Here is a 20,658-nt window from a genome sequence, read left to right as displayed (position 1 = left end):
ACCAATTAAGTTTGTCTAAGGCTTCTCATTTCAGACTCCCAACTGATTAATTTTTTAATCTTGATGATTTTTCTTTCTAAAAACATTTTTTAAATCCCACAGTTGTCGTACTTAGTCACCCCATCCTTATCTTCCTTTAGTGACAAAATACACCTCGATAGTCAACGAGAGATGGCTCCAGCAAGAAGGCTTTAAGGTGCCCAGGAAAGAATGCCATCTTACATGTTAAGTAGCTGCATGTTAATCACGATCGGGGCATAAGAAAATCCTGTACAAATGAAGATTTGTCACTAGTGCTGTGAAGAGTGAAGACACACAGATGATCTAAAATTGTCTCTCATTGCTTGCCTTAAAAGAAAATTTCCAAAAGTGCTCTGAATAACTGTTTGAGGCTAGGTGGTGGATGACAAGGGCCTCTCTTTCACGTTACACTACAATTTGTACTGCTGCCCTATTTGAAATTCTTTCCGGGTAATATTGCCTACTGCAGGTAACAAATCCTTTACAAAGAACATAATTGAACTTTCTGAGTATTCAGTTAAATTCCACTGCCATAATATAGAAAGCTTTAGACAAGCATTACCTTTAAAGAAGGAATGCCAGTTTGGTGTGGAAATGATGATGCTCTCTTTATAAATGTCATTATGTCAAAAACAACCAAGTGACTATTTAGCAGTCCTGCCAAAACACCCCAAAAAAATCACATTCATATATTCAAATTTTTGAATTTCAGCTGGAAAACACAGAAAAAATAGGCTTTAAAAATAACCTCTAGAAGTCAGCTAGTCCATCTCCACACCCTACAACATGGTCAATTACACCTCCAACATTCCTGAGAGATGATCAAAATAACTCTTATTAAAGCCTTTAGTGATGAACACTCCATAAGCCCACAGTAGACCAGACTGAAAGTACTGAGCTTAAAAAACAACTAGAAAAGAGTGAAGAGGATTTAGGCTTGTTATTAAGAAAGCTTTCTAATGGTAAGGCTACTTAAAGACCTGGAAAAGACAGCCCAGAGAGGTCACAGAGTCTCTAACACTAAACACTAAAGGTTTTAAGAACAACTTTGCTAATCGTCTGTCAAAACCTATGTATTTCAAATCTCATGTTCCTCTCTATCCCTTCTGTCACCTCCTTCTCTACAAACAACATGAAACCATTTGATCTTTCCTCAGAGGCCACGTTTTCAGGATTACTGTATATTCAGTACGTTCTCCTCTATTCTCTCAAATTAGTCTATGTCTTGAATTGCATTCAAAATGGAAAAAAAATATATATTATGCAAATACCAAACTGAGCACAATATTCCAATGTAAATTGCCAATCATGAAACTGGGTCTTCCATTCGTCTCTGCAGAACAGCCTCACTGCATCTACAAGGGAAGTAATGGTGTCCCTTATCTGCACAAGGACACATTTCATCATTACAAAGAAATTCTAGTGACAGAAATTCTGTTAACATATAGATACGATATGATAACATACTTGACCAACCCACTTTCCTACTCCAGGAAATACTGGTCAATAAGGAACAACTGCTTCTAGAGGAGCTCCAACCCAGAGCCTGCTGTGCCTAAGTCAAATGTCATGTCTACACCTATAAAATATTTCAGATCTACCACATGAAATTGGTTGTAAAATCAAATTAAATTCAAATTTGTCATGCCACCTACATGATTTGTTGACTTAAGTTCACTGCATTAAACTAACAGACATAGTTATTTGGACAAATCTGCTTTTAATTCAATAGGATTCTCATGCAATTAAGCAATACTGGATTTTGTCACTTTTAACCAGAACAGCAGCTCTATGGAGGCTGATTTTAATAAACCTTAATGGGGATGAATCAGTTAATTATAAAGGATATATATATATATCTTCATTTTCACAGAATGCTTAGGGTTTAATTTACTTTGCTTTGTTGCACTGGATTAATACTTAAATCAGACTAAACATTAGAAATATCTGCCACAAGTTAAAATCCAATGGAAGTGTTTCATTTAACGCTGCTGCTCCCAACGGAAAAAAAATCCCTACAGACTGAACTAATGCTCAGCAAAGCCACACCAGCAAGTGAAAAAAAATTATCTGTGTAAAAATCAGAAGAACTATCATTCTCTCCTCACCTCAAGTAATTACGATAATCAAAACCAAAATGTTGCAAGGTGACCAGTACACCTGCAGACACCTACCATTTTGGCAAATAAATTTTGTTCCTTGTATTAGCCCATTCCACAGTGATTGTTCATGTTTGCCTACTTTCTCTGGAGGAGTAAATGCAAGACAATTGGGAGTGGAGAAGTTCTCCACGAAGGAAAGAGAAGGCTACCACAGGACCCATAGAAAGGCAAACCCAAGGTATGATGCCTAGCACATACCAGGCAGCTAATGCCAGGTAACTTCCTTGTATGCTGGCACTGTATTCTTAATCTTGGAATGTGTCTCATAACCACAAAATATTGAGCTGTAAACTGGACACAGTACAACTCCCAGGCAACAGGAAGCTAGTGTGAAACAAAGTCCTCTATTGTTACACTCGGTCAACTTTGTCTACGCTTAAGAAATGCTGCACATCTGTTCTGAACAGAGTATTGCCACTGAGATCTGTCTTTCAAAGTCATGCAAAATAAACCATGCCTGTGCCTCCTCCTCCTTCCAAACACAACCAAGGATTAGATCTGCAGAACACTACAGCTTTACCGACAATGCCAGTGATTTTTATAAAAGCTCTCCATTTGACTGTACCAGCCACACTTTCTCTCCCAGTTGTTTTAATCCAGTTTTTATTAAAAGAATAATTTTGCATTTCCCATAATATAGGAGGAATGTTACCAGAAATCCCCAATTAAACCCATCAGTTTTTCAAAACAGTCAGAAAGCACCTAATAAGGCATGAAATGCATTTCCATGACCAACATGTAGGCTACACTAAAGAAAACAGTCAAAAGGTGAGGAACTGGATTCACTTATAAGATGTCAGCCTGGCATTAGTATTACTATACAGTGCCATTCCACTATTTCTGATCTACTTCATTAAGAAACACTGAATTTAACATATTCTCTCTTTAATTTATACTACTGAATTATACTACTGAACTCATTTAAGTTAGCGTAATGTTAATTAACCATAGATTAGTTACTGTAAGGATAGACATAGGATTCCTGCTACTTTACTTAAAATACTTGCATACAACAACTTGCTAGGGGAAGAATTTTACAGATTTCAGGTTTTGAAGATTTTTTTAATCAATATTTTACTGAACTTCTTGAGCCCTGCAGGTAAATTCTCTCCTTCCTTTCACCTGAAGGCATCAGTAGCAGAAGTGAAGTCAGCATTAAGAGGACAAAGTCTCTCCTGAAAGTCCTGCGGTCCAAAACAGTCTCTCCACTTTCCTTCTTACCAATTATTACTTCCCCTTCTATCAGTTATCTGGAGAACACAGGCAGCTCTGGCGCTTGGTATGTCAACAAAACTAACGATTGTGTTTCTTTGGGTGCACACAGTTTCATTTAGTACTTTTGTGTCCTTCATATATGTATCATAAATGTACCCATAACACCTCCCATTCATCTGAAAAGCCTTATGCTGAGATCACTGCAAAAACACCTTTTCAAAGCTTCAGTCTGTAGCATATGGCAGTTGCTGACATGGCAATCCCAAGCTCCCCTCTTTCATTGCTCTGTTTCAGTATTCACTTCTCACACACCTTAAGATGATCATTTCTCCAGAGACTGCTGGTCTCCCAGAGCAGTCAGTTCCATTTTACCAGTAAGCAATAAAATTACTTTGTCTGTGGTTTATGCTAAGACCTTGCATTAACTCAGCATCCCTCTACAAAGAGGCTAGACTCAATGAAATTGTCAGCTGATGTCAGATCGTCTTAAAGATGAGAAACCTAAAGGCACATACCATACAGAAGAAGAAGAAAAATACTCTCAGAAAAAGTTGTAAAAAAGGGCAGCAAACTAAAAACAGCAAATAGCTTTGCTTATGAGCATTATACTTCCTTGCTGCTCCCCTTATCCACAGTTCATCATTGTTGACAGTATGATTTCCACAAGGGGCAGGGACCCCTTCAATCATCACTGCAATGAATACAGGGCACAACGTGAACATCAGTACTGTTTGTGCATGGGGACAGCAAATAGTGCATGTGCAGGGCTGGAGGTTATTGAAGAGGGAGGGACAGATGAACCATACAGAGACAGAAGTATTTTCAAGAGTACTACAAGCACCTGACTGGTCATTGCAACAAATCCAGCCTGTTCTCTTTTTACTGCCTAACCTAGTCATCTTAAACCATTAAGTGCCCCTGATTTCACCTGGGTTCTTTCACTTGCCAGTACAAACATAACCATTGAAGTCACCACTTAAAAATATCCTGGTTGTGTTCACCAGAGCACAGCAAGAAAGAATTTCTGTTTTGACTCACACAGATTTATACACCTTGCTGACTGGGCACATCAGATATCACATATCAAATAAGGAACTTACCAGACAAGATAACTGAGGGAATAGTAATAAAAAAGGCTGGAAAAATTAATTGCATTTCAGAAGCACTATGGAATAAGTTAGGCAATCATACTGATCGAGTATTTGACTTGGCACCTAAGAACAGCTGTATTTTTCTTTTTGGCCCAGGACTCTCATTTCTGGCCACAAAATATTAAAGTTTAAACATATGTTCAGTTACGGATCTTGAGAAAAATACCTTGGGAAAATGTAAATTGAAACAAAAGACCATGTTTCTCTTTCGGAAATGAAAACCCAACATAAATCACGACCGTACCCATTTAAGCGTTTAAGTCAAATTAATATTTACCCATGAGCCGGATCCAAAGCTATTGCCCTGGGCTGATCAAGGTCTTGCCAGAAGAGGACTTTTCTAGATGTTCCATTGAGATTAGCTACTTCTATCCTATTGGTTTCTGAGTCTGTCCAGTAAAGTTTTTTCCCAATCCAATCACATGCCAGGCCATCCGGGGAAACCAGACCAGAAATGATGACATTCTGCACCACATTGCCAGTTTGGTTAATGTAAGTTTGCTTGATGGCTTCTTCACTCACATCTGTCCAGAAAACGATGCCTTGCGAATACTGGAAGTCAACCGCAGCAGCATCCTCTAAGCCACTGACCACCACAGTGGACTCCAGCTTCGTGCCTCCAGCATCCACGAGTCGAACGTCCCGACGGTTGGCAAAAAGCAGGAAGGGAGATGCTACAGAAGAAAAAAACAAAAGCATATTAGCATTAGCAGCATCTACAGATGTTCAAGTGCTGAGTATGACTACAGCAGAGGAAGATGTATTTTCCCAGATCATCAGGGCAGGCAGTACAGCAAAAGGAACACACAGAAGTTTCACGTGAGAGAAAAATGCACACTGCCCATAATTTATTGCCTCTATTTGTCAGACAAAGGAGTAAAAGAAAAGAGAGATAAGTGGGACTGATTCCTTATCTACAATAGAGCCCTTCACACAGCTGAAGGGTTTGGACTGAGGCCCTTCGGTAGTTTAGTCCAAACTCACCTAGAATTCATTCTTACATGTTAGCAAGTGGGTTGAGGTAAAAGAGCATTCAACTGAGACTAACATAGACAAGATGCCAATATTAACACAGGAAATACCTTGCCAGTTCAGAAAAAACAAACAAAAAACTCTTTGCTATTGTACTCACACCCTCCAGTGTAATCATGAATACTCCAGCCCACATGCACAGGTACCTTCAGTCAATCCGTAAACCGAGGTTTAGGACAAATTCTAAAAAGCCAAGTTACAAAACTCCAGGAAAGGGAAAGCGTAAGTGTCCTCTTAAGGACCCACTACAAATGGGACCAAAGGCATGATTCAGCCCCACTGCTCCTTCCAGAAGAGGACGTTAAATAGACATATTGCAGAACATGCTTTCCCAACCACACCAGTCAGACTGATGGCCAAATTAACTACTTCATCTCTCCCTTAAGAGTACAGTCTTTCTTCTTCATCCAGCAGTAAACTAGAAAATTACTTATCTTCAGATATGGCTCAGGAGACAGCAACCAAGTACAATGGTGCTACCATACCTGTCACAGCTGCAAATACTACTGGCAGGTTAAGAGAACACCAATGTTCCAGAAAAAGTCATTAACTTCTGGAAGTAACGGAGCTCCCTCAGCTTCTCCTAAGACTGAGGAAGTCTGGTAGCGATCTTCTGTCATTGAATGAAGAACTATTTTAATTTGCCCCTACTGTTGGCCACCTTGAAACCCAGTACTCTCCCCATCCCTTCTTCCAGTTCTTCTATCTCAAACAACAGCTGGCGGAGGTCTAGGCTGATCAACTGTTGACTTCTAGCTTCAACATTTCACTTGACACTTTTGCTTCCAACGCACAACCAGCAGAGGTCCATAAACTTGCCACTCATCTCAAGGAACAACACACAGAACAGAGCAGCAATGACAGATAATGTTATTTCATCTATTACTTCAGGCATGTGATATAAATACCTCCAGTTTCAAATTCACAGTACTGTATATGATATATCAAAGTTAGCTCTTGATAATGTCTTTCAGACTCGGTTCCTCCAATCCTTTAAAAGGACGACAGTTTATACAAGTTCTGAGTTGCAGGTCTGCTATGCTGGCAGCCCGATCCCATGCTATTGCTTTGCTCCTGACCTCTGGCTCCAACTACATGCGCACTGGAGAGCACCTGGAACTGCATGGGCCAAAGCAAAGTACGTCCAGGACAACACTTTATGTATGTATCTGCAGGCCAAGGGCTCAGTCAGAGTCTACAACTCAACTTCAGATGAAATTAAAAACATGCTTAAAAACTCAGCCTTTTTATTAACATTCTGTGCTGCCTTTTTTCCCTGAGTCAGGAAAGAGATGGGTTTATTTATTTTTTTTTTTTAGAGGAAGCCTATACTGATGAAAGTAGTAAGGAAAATTTAGTTCAGCTGCAGGTTTTGGGGGGATCTCGGACGACACAGAGACAGACAATTGTTATCGTGAATGCTTCACTGAAAATAAAACATTTTTCTTCTACAACATTTATAACTTAGAAAAGTTTATACAGCTTGAAGAGAATTATTTATTAAGTAATGAAGTCCCAGTATCACTTCCATCTCATTTCCTAACTTGCCACGTCCTCCCCTGTCATCTTTAAAAGCACTAGCAATATCACGAAAGCCCAACAGGTTAGTTATTGAAAACAGAAGAAAAATACATCTAGAATGCAAAGTGCTTGTTTTCTTCTCTGCAACTCATTGTTTCCCCATAACTATGTCTATTTTAAGTGGCACTGTACCAAACCATCTGAACACTTGGAAAGTTTGATGATAGCGGGCTCTGTTTAAGTCACAAGTTCTTTGGGACAGGATTTTTCAGTTATGCATATTGCTTCACCAAACCTGTCCCATATCCAGCCTAAGATTAAAGCCATAAAAGGTCTATGTACAAAATTAAATATATATATAGTCCCCAAAATGTTTTAAGGAATATGAATAGACAGATTTTCAACTAGACATTTCCACACTGAAGCCATCATTAATACTGCTACAAAGGAAAAAGGAGCCTGAAATATCAACTCCAATCAACATCAGAGGAACTCAACAGCTTCTTAACTAAAGATCAGACATGAACAGCGTCTAATCCAATCAGTATCAATATTATCCCAGTTCCCCATCCCTTTCATGAGATTTCTTCCCCACTGATGCACACAGTAGGGCAACAGCATACAGATAACGCATTAACCGCTGTGTTCACTGTTCACTTCTGTGCTTCAGAGTTGTCCTGATTGAAGTACAGCTGCATTGTTTTTGCTACGAACACCCAGCAGGGAAATCATACTGCCCTGCTTGCAGTTGTGTTAAAGTTTTAGTGCATTTGTACACAGATGTAAACCGATTGATTATTGAAAGATGTCCAGAGTTCATCCCTTTTAAAAAACAAACGACTATTCATTTCCTTTGGAAAAAAAAAGATTTGGCGCAACTCTGATTTTAAAAATCATATTCACTTCTCTGCTCCTCCCCACTAGAGTGTTTTATGCAGACCATGTTCTATAAAAATCACCGCACAGCACTTTTAGAGCACTGCTGGCATGGAGAAGAAAGGGGAAAAAAACAGGAATCAAAACAAGAAGCTGGTTCTCAACACTGATTCCTGCTTGGAATACTGCTGAAGAAACACAGGCTCTCCCAACTTTGCAAATAACGCAAGAGTCAGAAGAGAGATTAAATGCTCCGTTTCCATGGCCTGGCACTTACCACATTAGGTCCGAACTCAACGCCGTGGCAAGGTTAGTTCTGCCAACTCTGCAGCTTTACAAGTAAATACAAACTCCGTGGTGTCCAAAGAAAAGTTCACAAAATTTTGCAAACTTCCAACTTTCCCAGTAAGTAAAGAGTAAATGTGAAAGGGACACTCATGAAAGCAGATGCTTTTCTAGAAAGATAGGTAAAACAGCAGCCTTTATAAGTAGCATTAGACTTTCACAGCTAAGAGATGCACTCCTCTTGGTAGCCAAACATACCTGCCTTTTCAGACTTCAACCCGACCAAAGAAAAATCAGTTCACATTTGTGAACAATTCACTGAATTGTGAAGTGTACAACCCAGGGGTGTCTGGGGTGTGAAGGGGAAAGGCCACCAGTCAGCAGTCAGTTAACATGACCTATGGCAATACCGCTGTAGTCATTTGCAACCAACAAAGATGGGCTTTAAGACATATGGGAGAGGGAGAAAAAATTGCCTTATACCTCAGCTCAGACCTCTAATATGCTGGCAACTGCTTCATGGCATTTAGTTTCATAGAATTACTAAATTCAACAGTTTAGCAATTCAAACAATACATTCTGCCTCTATGTGATTATAACCATTTATTTTTTAAAGGCGTTAGAATGAGAAAACACAGAAAGCTCAGAAAAACAAAACAAACGCGAATGACGAAAAATAAAACAACTTGATTTTCTGTGCCATCCTTAAAACAACCAGAGATTCAATATCATCCCATCAACACATAGTACTAATTTGTTTATTTTTAATCCCATCTGTATGTAGAATGGAAGGTTCATTTCCAAAAACGTGAAGATCAATCTCCTTACAAACCTTCCAAGTCTTATACTCAAATCCTGAGCTAAGCTTGAAGCTTCCAAGAACACTTCATCTTTGGTGCATTTAAGTCTACTGCACAGCTCTTAAAAAGGCAAACTAGAAATACGGTCAATAACAATTTCTGCTCTTACCACTATCTGCTCCATCTTCATGCCATAAACTCAGTCATGTTTATTATGTCAAACAGCCAATGTGTTTCTACAGAAATCTGAGTGAAAGCAACTAATTTGTAAACACTGTCACTGTGGGCTGATATTCAAAATCCATCTGTGGTCAAGCTCATTTTGCGTCCTACTCCAAACTCCTCTGAAACCTCTGACCCTTTTTACTAAGACGGGCTAGAGGCGAGGGCACATGAAGCAGACCCAAAAAACTAGCAGCAATTTTGATTACTGCTTACCTTCAAATGAGCTTATCTGTTAGACGAGATGCAACATCCCTTGCTTGAGAAGTTATTTCATGGGTAGCAAGTTAAAAGACACTCAAAGTGTCTTTTACCATAAAGCGGTTCTATGCTTCTAAGCGGAACCATAAAGTGGTTCTATGTTCTGTTTTGATCAGCAACACTCCAGACAATTACAAAATGCTGGAAAAGGAAAACCAGCTTCTATTTTGAAAAGAGGAAAGAATAAACACTAAGAGGATGAATGATGAATGTGGAGGACAAACTGTTTATATGCAGCCTATTACCACCCAATTGAAAGGACAACATCTTAATGTAGCTACTAAAAAAAAAGTTGTATTTTCTTCAGTAAAATTAGAACAGTTCATATTTTTCCATAATAGGCAACATCTACAACCTCTGTACATAGTTGGAGATCACAATCCCTTGACAAAGAAAAAAAAAGAACATGAAATCCCACAAAGTAACAAATGAACTCTAAACAGGTAAAAACTACTGCAGTTTAGGTACAGATCTGTAGTAGTTCTGCAACCTAATCTGGATTATGCAGTGCCTGAAGAACATCACTATTCTAGAAAGACACCACATTTTTAAAACACCATTTTCCAGTGGTTTTCTGCTTATTGGAAAACACGCCCTTGAGTTTATGAGGGAGCTGTCTACACAGAAGCTTATTGCACAAGAGTGTGAAAATACAGCTTCTCATCGGTCTGTTAGTTGGAGAAAACAGTCCTGATCAGCCTGCTTGGGTTCGGTTTCCAGCTTTCCTCTAGATCTTCTGAATGCTCTTGGGCTCATCTTCTGTTGATGCCATCTGCCAGCTATAACCAACTGCCTTCTAGCAGAGCAGGCCAGTATGTACCTCCTGTTCCCCAACATACTTCTGTATTCAGCCACTGACGTTCATTTGGGGTTTAACTTCACCAGCCCCAGTTATAGCACTTAAAGCTTACGAAGCACTCCGCTAGCCCCAGAAGAAGTGGTGTGGGACAAACGACTGCTAATTGCACTTAGATGACTACATGATCTTCAGAAACAGCCTTCGCGCTTGGTTTCAGCGGTAGTTCTGCAAAAGTCAGACACTGCTCAACTCATTGGCATATTAAGACCAAGATGACATTAAGTAGTACCAAGAGAGCATGTAATCAGTTGCTGGTCAGTTGTGAAGCAGTAGTAGCCCTACTAGGATGAGCTGAGCTATCAGGTTTTTAGGCAGAGATATTTATATTACTGGCTCACAGTTGTTTACGTGCCCACAGTTTGTCTGCATCCCCTGAAAGCTGAAGGCGTGACACCACTGGACACACGCATGATTCTTACTCTCGAAAGCACTGGAAGACACATAAATCCTATGTATAGCCCAGGAAAAAAGCCTTACTTAACAAATCTTAACACAGCTAACTAGGCTAAAGGTCATAGAAGGGTTTGGCTGCACTTTTAACAGACACGACCGAGGATCATGGGAGCCTGGTTCACAACACAGAATGAAGATCTCATTTTAATAAGCATACAACCTAAACCAGCTATCCAAAATAACAGTATGTGCAACAGCTGAAATTTTAAATATTATAGCAATTCTTAACAGGACAAATGCATCAGAGACCTCCGTGGTTAAGCTGTCTGTGCTGCTGGACAGAGAGAATAGCATCTAATTCTTGCAGCAGTCCATGTCCCAAACCACAAAAACACTCATTACCATGGAACAAAAACAACCCCCACACCCGATGCCACAGGCACACAAGATGGTAAAAACAAACATGTCAAAACTTTTGCACCCAAGTGTGTTACAGTGTTATGCAAACTCTAAGGCAGGATACAGGGCCAGCGTGCACCAGCTTTCTGTGCTCAAAAATAGCTGCTGCACAGGAACAGCTCGGTTAAGTACAGTCCCACCAGCTTGAAATTCAACAGAGAAACCAGATCAACAGCACAGTGTGATCCCTTTCCTCGTTCAGCTCTAACACTTTCGGAACATAAGGAGACTAGGCCTTTGATACGAAGCATAAGGCTGCTTTTAAACATCCATAGAAGGAAGTTCTTCCACATGCTGTCACCCTTTTGGGTGTTAGCCCCATTTTTCTTGGCTTAACTCAGGGGGTGAGCCAGCAGCTGGTGGCAGCAGGAAGCTCACATGCCAGAACACACAGATGCTACGAGAACCATAAAGACCCAGGAAAGAAGGTAAAAAGGAAAGAGATTCAGGCTTGGAAGAGAAAGTATGGCAATCAAGAGTTTTGCCAGACCCATCTCCAAAAATCAAGCACAACTAAAAATAAAATTCTGACAACTCACTGTGCAAGAAGACAATGGCACGCACAAATCCCACGAACACAAATTTTTCTTTTTTTTAAACACAACTGCTATATATTCAGCAGAAAAAAAAAAAATCTTTCTTAAAAACCCTAAGCTCTGGACCCCAGCCCTTTTTACTGGCAGCTGCTGCTGCAGAGAATCTGAAATCCATTGATCACCAACTTCAAAAAGAGAGATTAAATGTTGATCTTGTACTAACTGCGCATATCCAGCCCGAGTTTAAACTTGCCAGATACAGTCCTCCAAAGAATAGAAGGCTATGACTTTCATCCTCAAAACCCATTATTCTAGATAAGGTGAATTCCCAGTGTAATTACTGAATTAAAGAATATTCTTGCTGCAACCTAGAGGTAGGTGGTAGCAGTTCGCAGACCTGACCCAAAACCAGGGTTCCCCACTTCTCCTCCCACACACACCACCTTGCTTCAGCAGCCTATTCTTCACTCCATTTGTAATAAATTAATTAATCAGGCAGTGAGCTTGGGGGTTGAGGAGCTGTAAAGACACAGCTATTTGGTGATGGCTGGTTTAAAGTCCCACCTTTGAGAGGAAAGTAAGTTCCTTCTCCCACATTCCACCCCGTTCCTCTGACTCTCCACTCCATTTTCACTCACTCCACACCTCCCACTCTCCACTCCATCTAACTCTCCAAATCCATTTGATGGTAATTTCCCCCTCTAAAATGTGAAATTAAGCATTCTGGTTATCATAGAAGGAGGATTCATTTGCAATTTATCTAATTTTGGGTGGAATTGAGGTCTGAAATTCTGGGGGAGACTGAGGTGTTATTTTAAACCACTAAGAATATCCCACATTTATGCCCAGAGTGTGTAGCAGATGTCAGGCAATTTTTGTAAGTTTTACTCTTTAAAAACCTATACTTTAAATTGTTTACATGGTTACACTAGGCATAAATTAGTGCAAAGTAATCATATCCACACTCGTATCCCAAAATACAAACCTATTTGGTGCCAGTTTTATTTATATATGCTAAGTATTATATTGAGTATCATTGCTAAGTATTAGAAGACAACCAGGAGCTCAATCATCTATTTGCCATCAGGCTAGAATAAGAGAGGCTGCTCAGCCACCAATGTACCTACAAGAAGCAAAGAAGCTTTAGTTACACATATGTTGGAAGGAGAGGGTTCGTGTAAATTAGCTGTAAGTTTAGAGGACATCTAGTTTAGCAGCAGCAACTTGGAAAGGGCCCACAGCAAAGCGTAAAAAATAACAAGTTGTAACTGGGTTCAGAAAACACATGAAGTGAAAGAATTAAACGATTTGTTCTCCTTGTTTAGGAGATGTGCTAAGGTGGTCGTGGAGAAAGAGAGAAGTAAAATAACAGTCCGATCAGTAAAAGCTTTTACGAGAGGATCAAGATCATTAATCCTTAGACCCTGCAGAAAAGGCGCACTGAAGAAATTAGATCTGGGCAGGCTTCGGGTTTTTGGTCGATGTGGATGGGGTACAGAGCAACACGTGCAGTGAAGACACTGGAACATGCTACAGAAGCTGTAGAATTCATTGCAAAAGGTGATTTTAAATAGCAGTTGGATAGCCATCGCCCTGAAGTTTTTTGTTCGATCTTACCCCAGCAAAGGAGTTTCATCTGTGTCTTGAAACGCAAGACATACAATAAACACCGCCACCAAAAACCACACACCTCTCCCAGTAACATCATAGTCATGATCCTGTCAGCCTCTCAAAGCAGATGCATCTAGTACCTTTTATTGAACACTAATGTTAAAGTATGATAAAATATTAAGATAAACTGCTATTTAGCTTTTAAATAAAATAAGCAAGCTTATTTTTTAAGATCTCATTATATTTCATAGGATTCTTCCTCCCCAATAATAGCAGTGTCTGAGGAAGAAGAGATTTAGTTCAGTGTTGATTTTGGCAGCCTACCGTTTGTCACTGTTAACATTATTATTTACAATAAAATGTTATATTCAATTTCATCTCAACTGGCCTGAATTGGTTTATAGCACCTGGATCAAAGATGTGAAAGGATTTCTCCGAAGAAATCCAGAAAAGCTGCCTTTTAATTTTCTTTTTTTTCCTTATTTCTAACTTAGGATTTGTTGGGATTCTCTGGGATGGCACTAAAACGTTTCAAAACTCCCCAACAGCACACTCTGAACTTACTCACTGTTTTGTCTTGCTTCTAATTACATCGCCTACTCCAAGTAAAAACCTTCACACACCAGAACAGGCAAATGACTGGATTCAGCACGCATAACCTAGCACACTTCCATCTCTGCAGAGGCTGGAAACAAGCTCTCCGTGTCTTTCAGACCACCTTCCTACAGACATATTTTTATGGAGGGTTCCTCAAGCTTTTCTTTCTTTTCCCACAGACCACCCATTAAGCATGCCACATGAACTCCCCTCCTGGTGCACAAGGCAATAGCTCTCAGACTGTCCTTAATATCCCTGCAGCAAATACTGAAATTGGTTACATGGAACAGCATATTTCATCATCTCTTAACACAGTTCAGCAGCTGGGAAGGAGGACAGCCAAGCCCATGTGAGCAGCCAACACGGCCCGGACCACCAAGCAGCACGCAAAACGTGTTTAGGGATGTGCTAGATAACTGAACAAAAACCAGAATATCAGCAGAGATCTGGGGACACATATATGAAGTTGCTCAGATACTCATTAGATAAGACTCTCAACCACTTTAACCATTTTATTTAGAGGAGAATACATTTCACTGGAGTATAGAGCAATTTTCCTCTGCTCTGTTTTGTTAAATAGAGGAAATTTCTAAACATTATTGCTAAACTCCCGGCTCTTGGCAATCGCTCTCTATGTAATGCAGAGCTGGTGCTCAGCCAAACAGTTGTGAGGACTGCAGTCTCATGCAATCCTGACTAGCTAATGCTAAACAGATCATCTCTCTGCAGTCTGAACCTACACCTCTTCCTGACCTCAGATTCTCCATCTGAGCATTTTACAGAGGTTAAAACATCCATAGGATTTTCCAGTTTCAACACTCCAAAAGCAAAAGTATGCTGTTCACAACAGTTTGTCAGTTTTTAAGCACAGTACTTCTGAAGAAGTAATCATTATATAAGCTTTTTGTGATAGGATAATAGGACTTTGCTACTCAACCACAATGCATGTGACAGCTTCAATGCAAATATGTTGTCTATTTGGGATTAGGACATTTTTCCTCCACATGAGAGCCAACAGCAAGCTTTGAAAACTACTACGCATTTTTAGAACTATTAAGTTGAGCATGCTCAGCTCAAAAGTCCACTTTTTGGGTTGGTGACGGTTAGAGATTTGGATTTGTACTGAATTCAAAGGGAGTTTAAACAGAATTGCCATCAAACTTCAGCAATGAAGGCCAAAGCTCCCTGGCTCCACAGAAAATCCCACTCTAAATGCAGACAGTAAATTCCAGACCTTCCACAAGGAAGCTGAAAAACCTTTCCCAGTCTTTATGAACAACTGGACAACAGTAACGCAAAGGTCTAACGTATCAGTTAAGATAACGATTGCTGTCTTGAAGAATGTCTGATACCCTGAAAAATAATGATGGAACTGCATTAGCTTAAAAACCAACACACATCTAATTGCAACCTATCATTAAAAAAATACCTCTCGAGTCCCTCTGCTGCAGTTCACCTAATTCATTGTGGACATGTTGCATTTGGGTTGGTTGGTTTGTTTTACTACCGAGCAGCAATTTTGTTTTAAGCTGCTCTGAAGCTGGCTCCCTTCCAGTTTTGCCCTGAAGTTTCTCAGTCTTCAAGGGATCGTAGTATCGAGACCCCGAGGTCCCGTGCTCCCAAATGCAGGCTCACAGAATTACCTGCGCACTGGAGGAATCGACAACAGCTTCAAGGGCAAAGCAGCAAACTCCAGGCAGCCCTGGTTTGTAAAAGCACCGGTTTGCTTGAGTCTGCCACTGCGTCCAAACGAAGGAATCAGATAGAAGAAAACCCATCGCATATGCAAGGACTATCCATTGACCCCCACCACAGCCAGCTGCAGCTAGCCTCCAAATCCCCTCTATGTTAAATTAAGAACAGTGTGACACAATGAGGGCTGTCACAGGCCTCCCGCACCAGCTGCTGTCTCAAAATGCGAGGAGCGAACCGCTCCAGAGACATCACAGAGCACTGCACTGGCATCTCGCTTCCTTCGGCTACACCAAACCACGGTCTCTGCTATGCCTTTTGTAGGAGCGAGAGATGCAAACGTGTAACCCTGGCTCCAAAACACAAGTTACTTTCACTGTGGGAAGAAGAGTATTCCTTTACAGTGCCTCTCATACAAGCCCATGGAAATGCAACTGAGAAGTCTCAGGACCATATTCTGAGATCACTCACTCTGCAAGTCACCAAGAAGACATGGGCATAAAAAAAAGTTGCTGATGGCATGCACATTTGCTTCAAGGCCAGGTCTGTGGCCCTTCGATGTAAATCCATTTGCATCTCTACTGCAGCAGCACTGAGAGCATTTCTTAAAAACCTACTGCAACAGTAAAACGTTTTTCCATTTGTTGCATTTTTCCATTTGTGCTCCGGCCGCAGCTCAGCCAAGCGAAGAAGCTGCCATAGCACACGTTTTTGGGCTCGCCTTTTCAAACCTGGATCCTTTTGGCAGAATCCTCCCAAGGAAAGCAACGGTGTGTGCAGTCATGCTGGTAGCTCTAGGGACACCGAAACATCTGCGAGGCAGTGGAGAGGCTGGGGAGCAGCCAGCAGCTGGGGACGGGCAGGAACACACAAGGAAGTTCAACCAGAGGCTGGCATCGATGCTTTTCTTTTGTTGTTGTTTTTAGTCTCCTTTCTGGGACTATCCACTTAGAAACACCATATGGTAAAGGCAGCTTTACATCTGAACCTGTGCGTTGAAGAAAACAACACCCACGGGGAGGTCCGCCCTGCAATCTCAACAGAGATGAGCTCCTCGTTGTGCCTGCAGAAAAGCCTGCCTGTTTTGCCAGGACACAAGAGAAAACACAGAAGAAAGGCAACAGCCCAGGGCCAAGGTCTCACCCAAGAAGTCCTGGGACCTCTAGTTTCCTCTCCAGCCCATTATACCCTGGCAAAAACTGGTTTCCAGTCTCGGTGCCACCTGCCCACTTCAGTAGCTCAGCCTTCTCACACCACTTGCGTTTGGGGTTTAGCCCCAACTACGTATCATACTGCAGGCACGAGGCCAGAAGCACCAGAATTCAGACACTGAAGAAGGGACCAGTTAATAGCCACATCATTAGGCAGAGAAGTAATTAGTTAGCTGTAAAGGAAAACAGAAAAAAGCAAAACAACACAGAACAAAACCGTTAAATGGCTCCTACGTAACTCATCTTTTAAGAGTCCAAGGTCCCAAACTTCCACTCTCTCGCAGATTTTCTTCAGTTTCAAATCATCATCTAGACTCAAAATCTTTTCCAAGAAAGCCAAGGAGATATTCTGGGGCTGAATTCCTGAATGCATTTCTCTTCCTCCACACAAAGCCTACCAGCCTATAAAAATAGGTACAAGGAGACTGATACAATCTGCCTTCTCTTGAATATTACATACACGGCCCAAATTTAGAGAGCCAACTTTATGCTGGAGGCATGGGAATGACAACTGTTTTTCATGTAAATGTCCTTAAATTCAACATTTTGGAGGGACAAACAGCACAGAACTATTTCATGCTTCTTCAGCAAGGCTGGCATTTGTACTTAACTTCATTGCTCTCTATTAGAGACCCTTTGGGCACTGACATACTGGAAAGATTTTTTTTTAAACCAATTTTCCAGTCTAGAGTCAAGCCTGATCCTCACTGATTTGTGATACAGCGGAATTATCAGCGAGCCACTCCAATTGAAAAGGAAAATAACTGCATGGAGAAAACACCACTCAAGCTCTTGTGTCCAACAGAGACATGCCACCAAACCTCAGCTTGGTTCTAAGTCTTTTTTACAGTATTTTTACACTTACTAGATTTGCCAATGCAAAACCTGAAGCAACCCAACGGATAGGTCCTCCCCTTTCTTCCCCATTTTATTTGCAAGGCAGCTTTCAGACCTCTACTAATGATTAGCAACATCGCAAGCAATAATCTTTACAGTCCTAAAATTATTCTATACGTTCTTGCAACTGTAGTAAGATAAATGGACGTATAAGCACTGACTCTGAAGGAGAAACTCGAGGCAGTAACAGAAATTGTTAATCCCACCCAAATGATGGAAATTACTAGAATTGATGCCTTTTTTAATTGAAGGAGCACTGGAATCCCTACAGATCTTGGAAGCATTTTTCCACTCAGTTTGTAACATACTATGAACATTTTAACTCTAAAATAAATTCAAATTTATTTATTTTTTTCCAGACCCTTGGCAAACTTCTGACAGAAAGTGGGAGAAGAGTTAGTGAAATTTTGAACATGCCCTCTCTTCCAGGGAAACCACTCTTTTTGACCAGATGCTTGAGGAAAAAAAAAAAAAAAAAAAAAAACACATTTTCAGAAGTGTCACATGTTTGACTCCACAAGACTGAGCAACACTTAGATTTATAGAATAATACAGAAGACAGTAGAAAAAATATTCCTTCGTGTCGCTGCAGCAGGACAAACACTGGCCTTACAGAGAAACAAAGGAGCCATAAGGACCGAATTTAGTTTAATCAATGATCTTGGCTAAAGCAGAAGCATCCCCAGCAAGGAATGATTTACAGAGCTGAGTGTAGATTGTGATAGTTATGTGCTACATCAGAGGTTGTAGATTAAGTATTATCACTGATACAAATACAAGTACAATATTACAGATTTCATTATCTTAAATAACCCTTTCCACTTCACCTTCTTTTTGCTCTCCTTCCTAACCAGCTAACACAAAACCAAAACACTGAATATTTGCCTGGAAGACAGCCATACGACTGGCACAGAAGTGCTGTCCACGACTAGTCACTAGAAACTTCTCCCTACTTCATACTTTCTAAAGCACAGCATCATGGGGCAGGTTCCACTTAACAAACAGTTTTATTTGGGAAGGTTTGTAACAGAATAAAAATAAATCTTATTGTAGAACCTACATTTGAGACCTTTATATCTGACTCAACTATACATTTGTTCCAACGAATGACATTTGCCACTAGTCAAATCTAGCATATGCTAATTCTTCGTAGTTTTAGCAATATCATATATTTAGTGCAGACAGAAGCAAGAAGTCTCTTTTCAGCTTTTTTTTTTTTTTTTTTTTTTTTTTTTTTTTTTTTAAGATGTGCGCCCTTTGGAGTTAATATAACATCTGGAACTAGGAATTGGAAACAATTCAGATTAGAAACAAGCATACCTTTGTCAAGCCTATATTTGTTGAAGTCCTGAAGAAAATTTGAAAGCCAAATTTTCCAAATGATGTAGAACCACTATTTTATCCATTAAGATTTTGGAACCGTCATCACTGCATAATCTACTATTATTGGCTAGACAGTTGTCTGCCAAACCAAGAAGGAATAAAATAAACTGCAAAAACAACAGAAATGGACCTTGCTCCCTTCACAAACATTTGGCATCCAGAATCTAAAAGGGGACACTACAGGTCTGTTTGTTTTTTCCCCTATTTCATTTAAAACAAAACTACTGTTTAGGTGTTCATGGAAGTAACCCCTTCGTCTGCATTTTTTCCACACCAGTTTATGCATCAATAGGACAAATTTTCAGTTTGCACTGAGCATAACACTGGGGGTGGGGGAATCCATGCCTAGTATATTTAAAATAACAGCAGTGAAATGAATTATTGCCATGTACTCTGCATCATAGGATGTGAAACATCCAAGTATGGTTTCCTCCTGCCACATCCCCCATCCGTATTTTTAAGCACTGCCTTTGCACTTACCATTTTGGCAAAGCCCAGCTGCAATACCACGTAAGAGACTATTTCGATGCCACTTCTGCTTATTCTAAAATCAGAAAATACCAGAAATCTCAACGGACAGGCTCTTTCCAGTTTTTGTGGTCACAAGCACAGTGCCATATTAATTCTCACAAAGAAAACTGTCTTGAGTCAGCTGACAGATAGCTCCAGTGTGGTTTGAAAATGGTAAACACTGCTATGGAATTTAAACTGGCGCCCTATTGTGTTAGGCAAAATGCAAGTTTGTACTTGAATCCTTAATCAAAGTATGAAACTGTTTCTTAGAAGCAATGCAAAGAGGGGCAATATTTAAACAGTGGTTGCAGGAGGTGGTCTGGTAAAATAGAAAACAAATTACAATCTGCCAAGTGGCTTACCAGTACCAAGACCCCAAAAACATCCATTCCTAATGCAGCTCTCTGAGTCTAATACAGTCCTATAAGGAATCCATGCACAATTTAATACTTTGCACAGAGAGGTTAACGGGGTGGACTTTTCATAGCAAAGGCACATAAACACCACTACTCATTTCGGGTTGAAGCCATTCATTTCTTAAATTCCACATCAGAACAGGTCAACACAAACATGATCTGAAGAAGCAGTAAGCAAAATTTTCATTTAATCAGCCTACCTGTATAACAGGGTCAGGAGAGAGGTTAAAACATTTGTTCTGAAGTGCCTGAACAGCAACGCATAATGCAAATCTGATGTCCAAACACAGACCTAGCCACCCACACATACACAAAATTAAGATTATAAAATATTTTCATGTAGAGCTACAAATTACAACTCATCTTTGATTTTTTAAGTTATGCTTTTTTACCTTTTGAAATTTGCATCTGAGTCTCAATGGCATACTACTGCCAGAATAAATTAAATACCTTCATTGCACAAAGAGGAGGAGCTGCCACAAGGTTGTCAGATCCTCTCCTATTGCAGAAACACAAAGTTGTCCTAACAGCAAGCTGGAGAGGTA

The 20,658-nt window shown here is 40.2% G+C and overlaps 1 protein-coding gene across 1 annotated transcript in view; it reads right to left on the bottom strand.

Moving 5' to 3' along the window:
- Window positions 1-20,658, bottom strand: part of LRP5 (LDL receptor related protein 5) — a 166,668-nt gene that overhangs the window by 109,460 nt on the left and 36,550 nt on the right. Inside the window, 1 exon segment of the mRNA XM_040558299.1 lies at window positions 4,827-5,223. Within this exon segment, the coding sequence (XP_040414233.1) occupies window positions 4,827-5,223 (397 nt within the window).

This window comes from Cygnus olor, chromosome 5, assembly GCF_009769625.2.
Source record: "Cygnus olor isolate bCygOlo1 chromosome 5, bCygOlo1.pri.v2, whole genome shotgun sequence".
Lineage (NCBI taxonomy): Eukaryota > Metazoa > Chordata > Aves > Anseriformes > Anatidae > Cygnus > Cygnus olor.
This window is presented reverse-complemented; position numbering and strand designations above follow the sequence as displayed.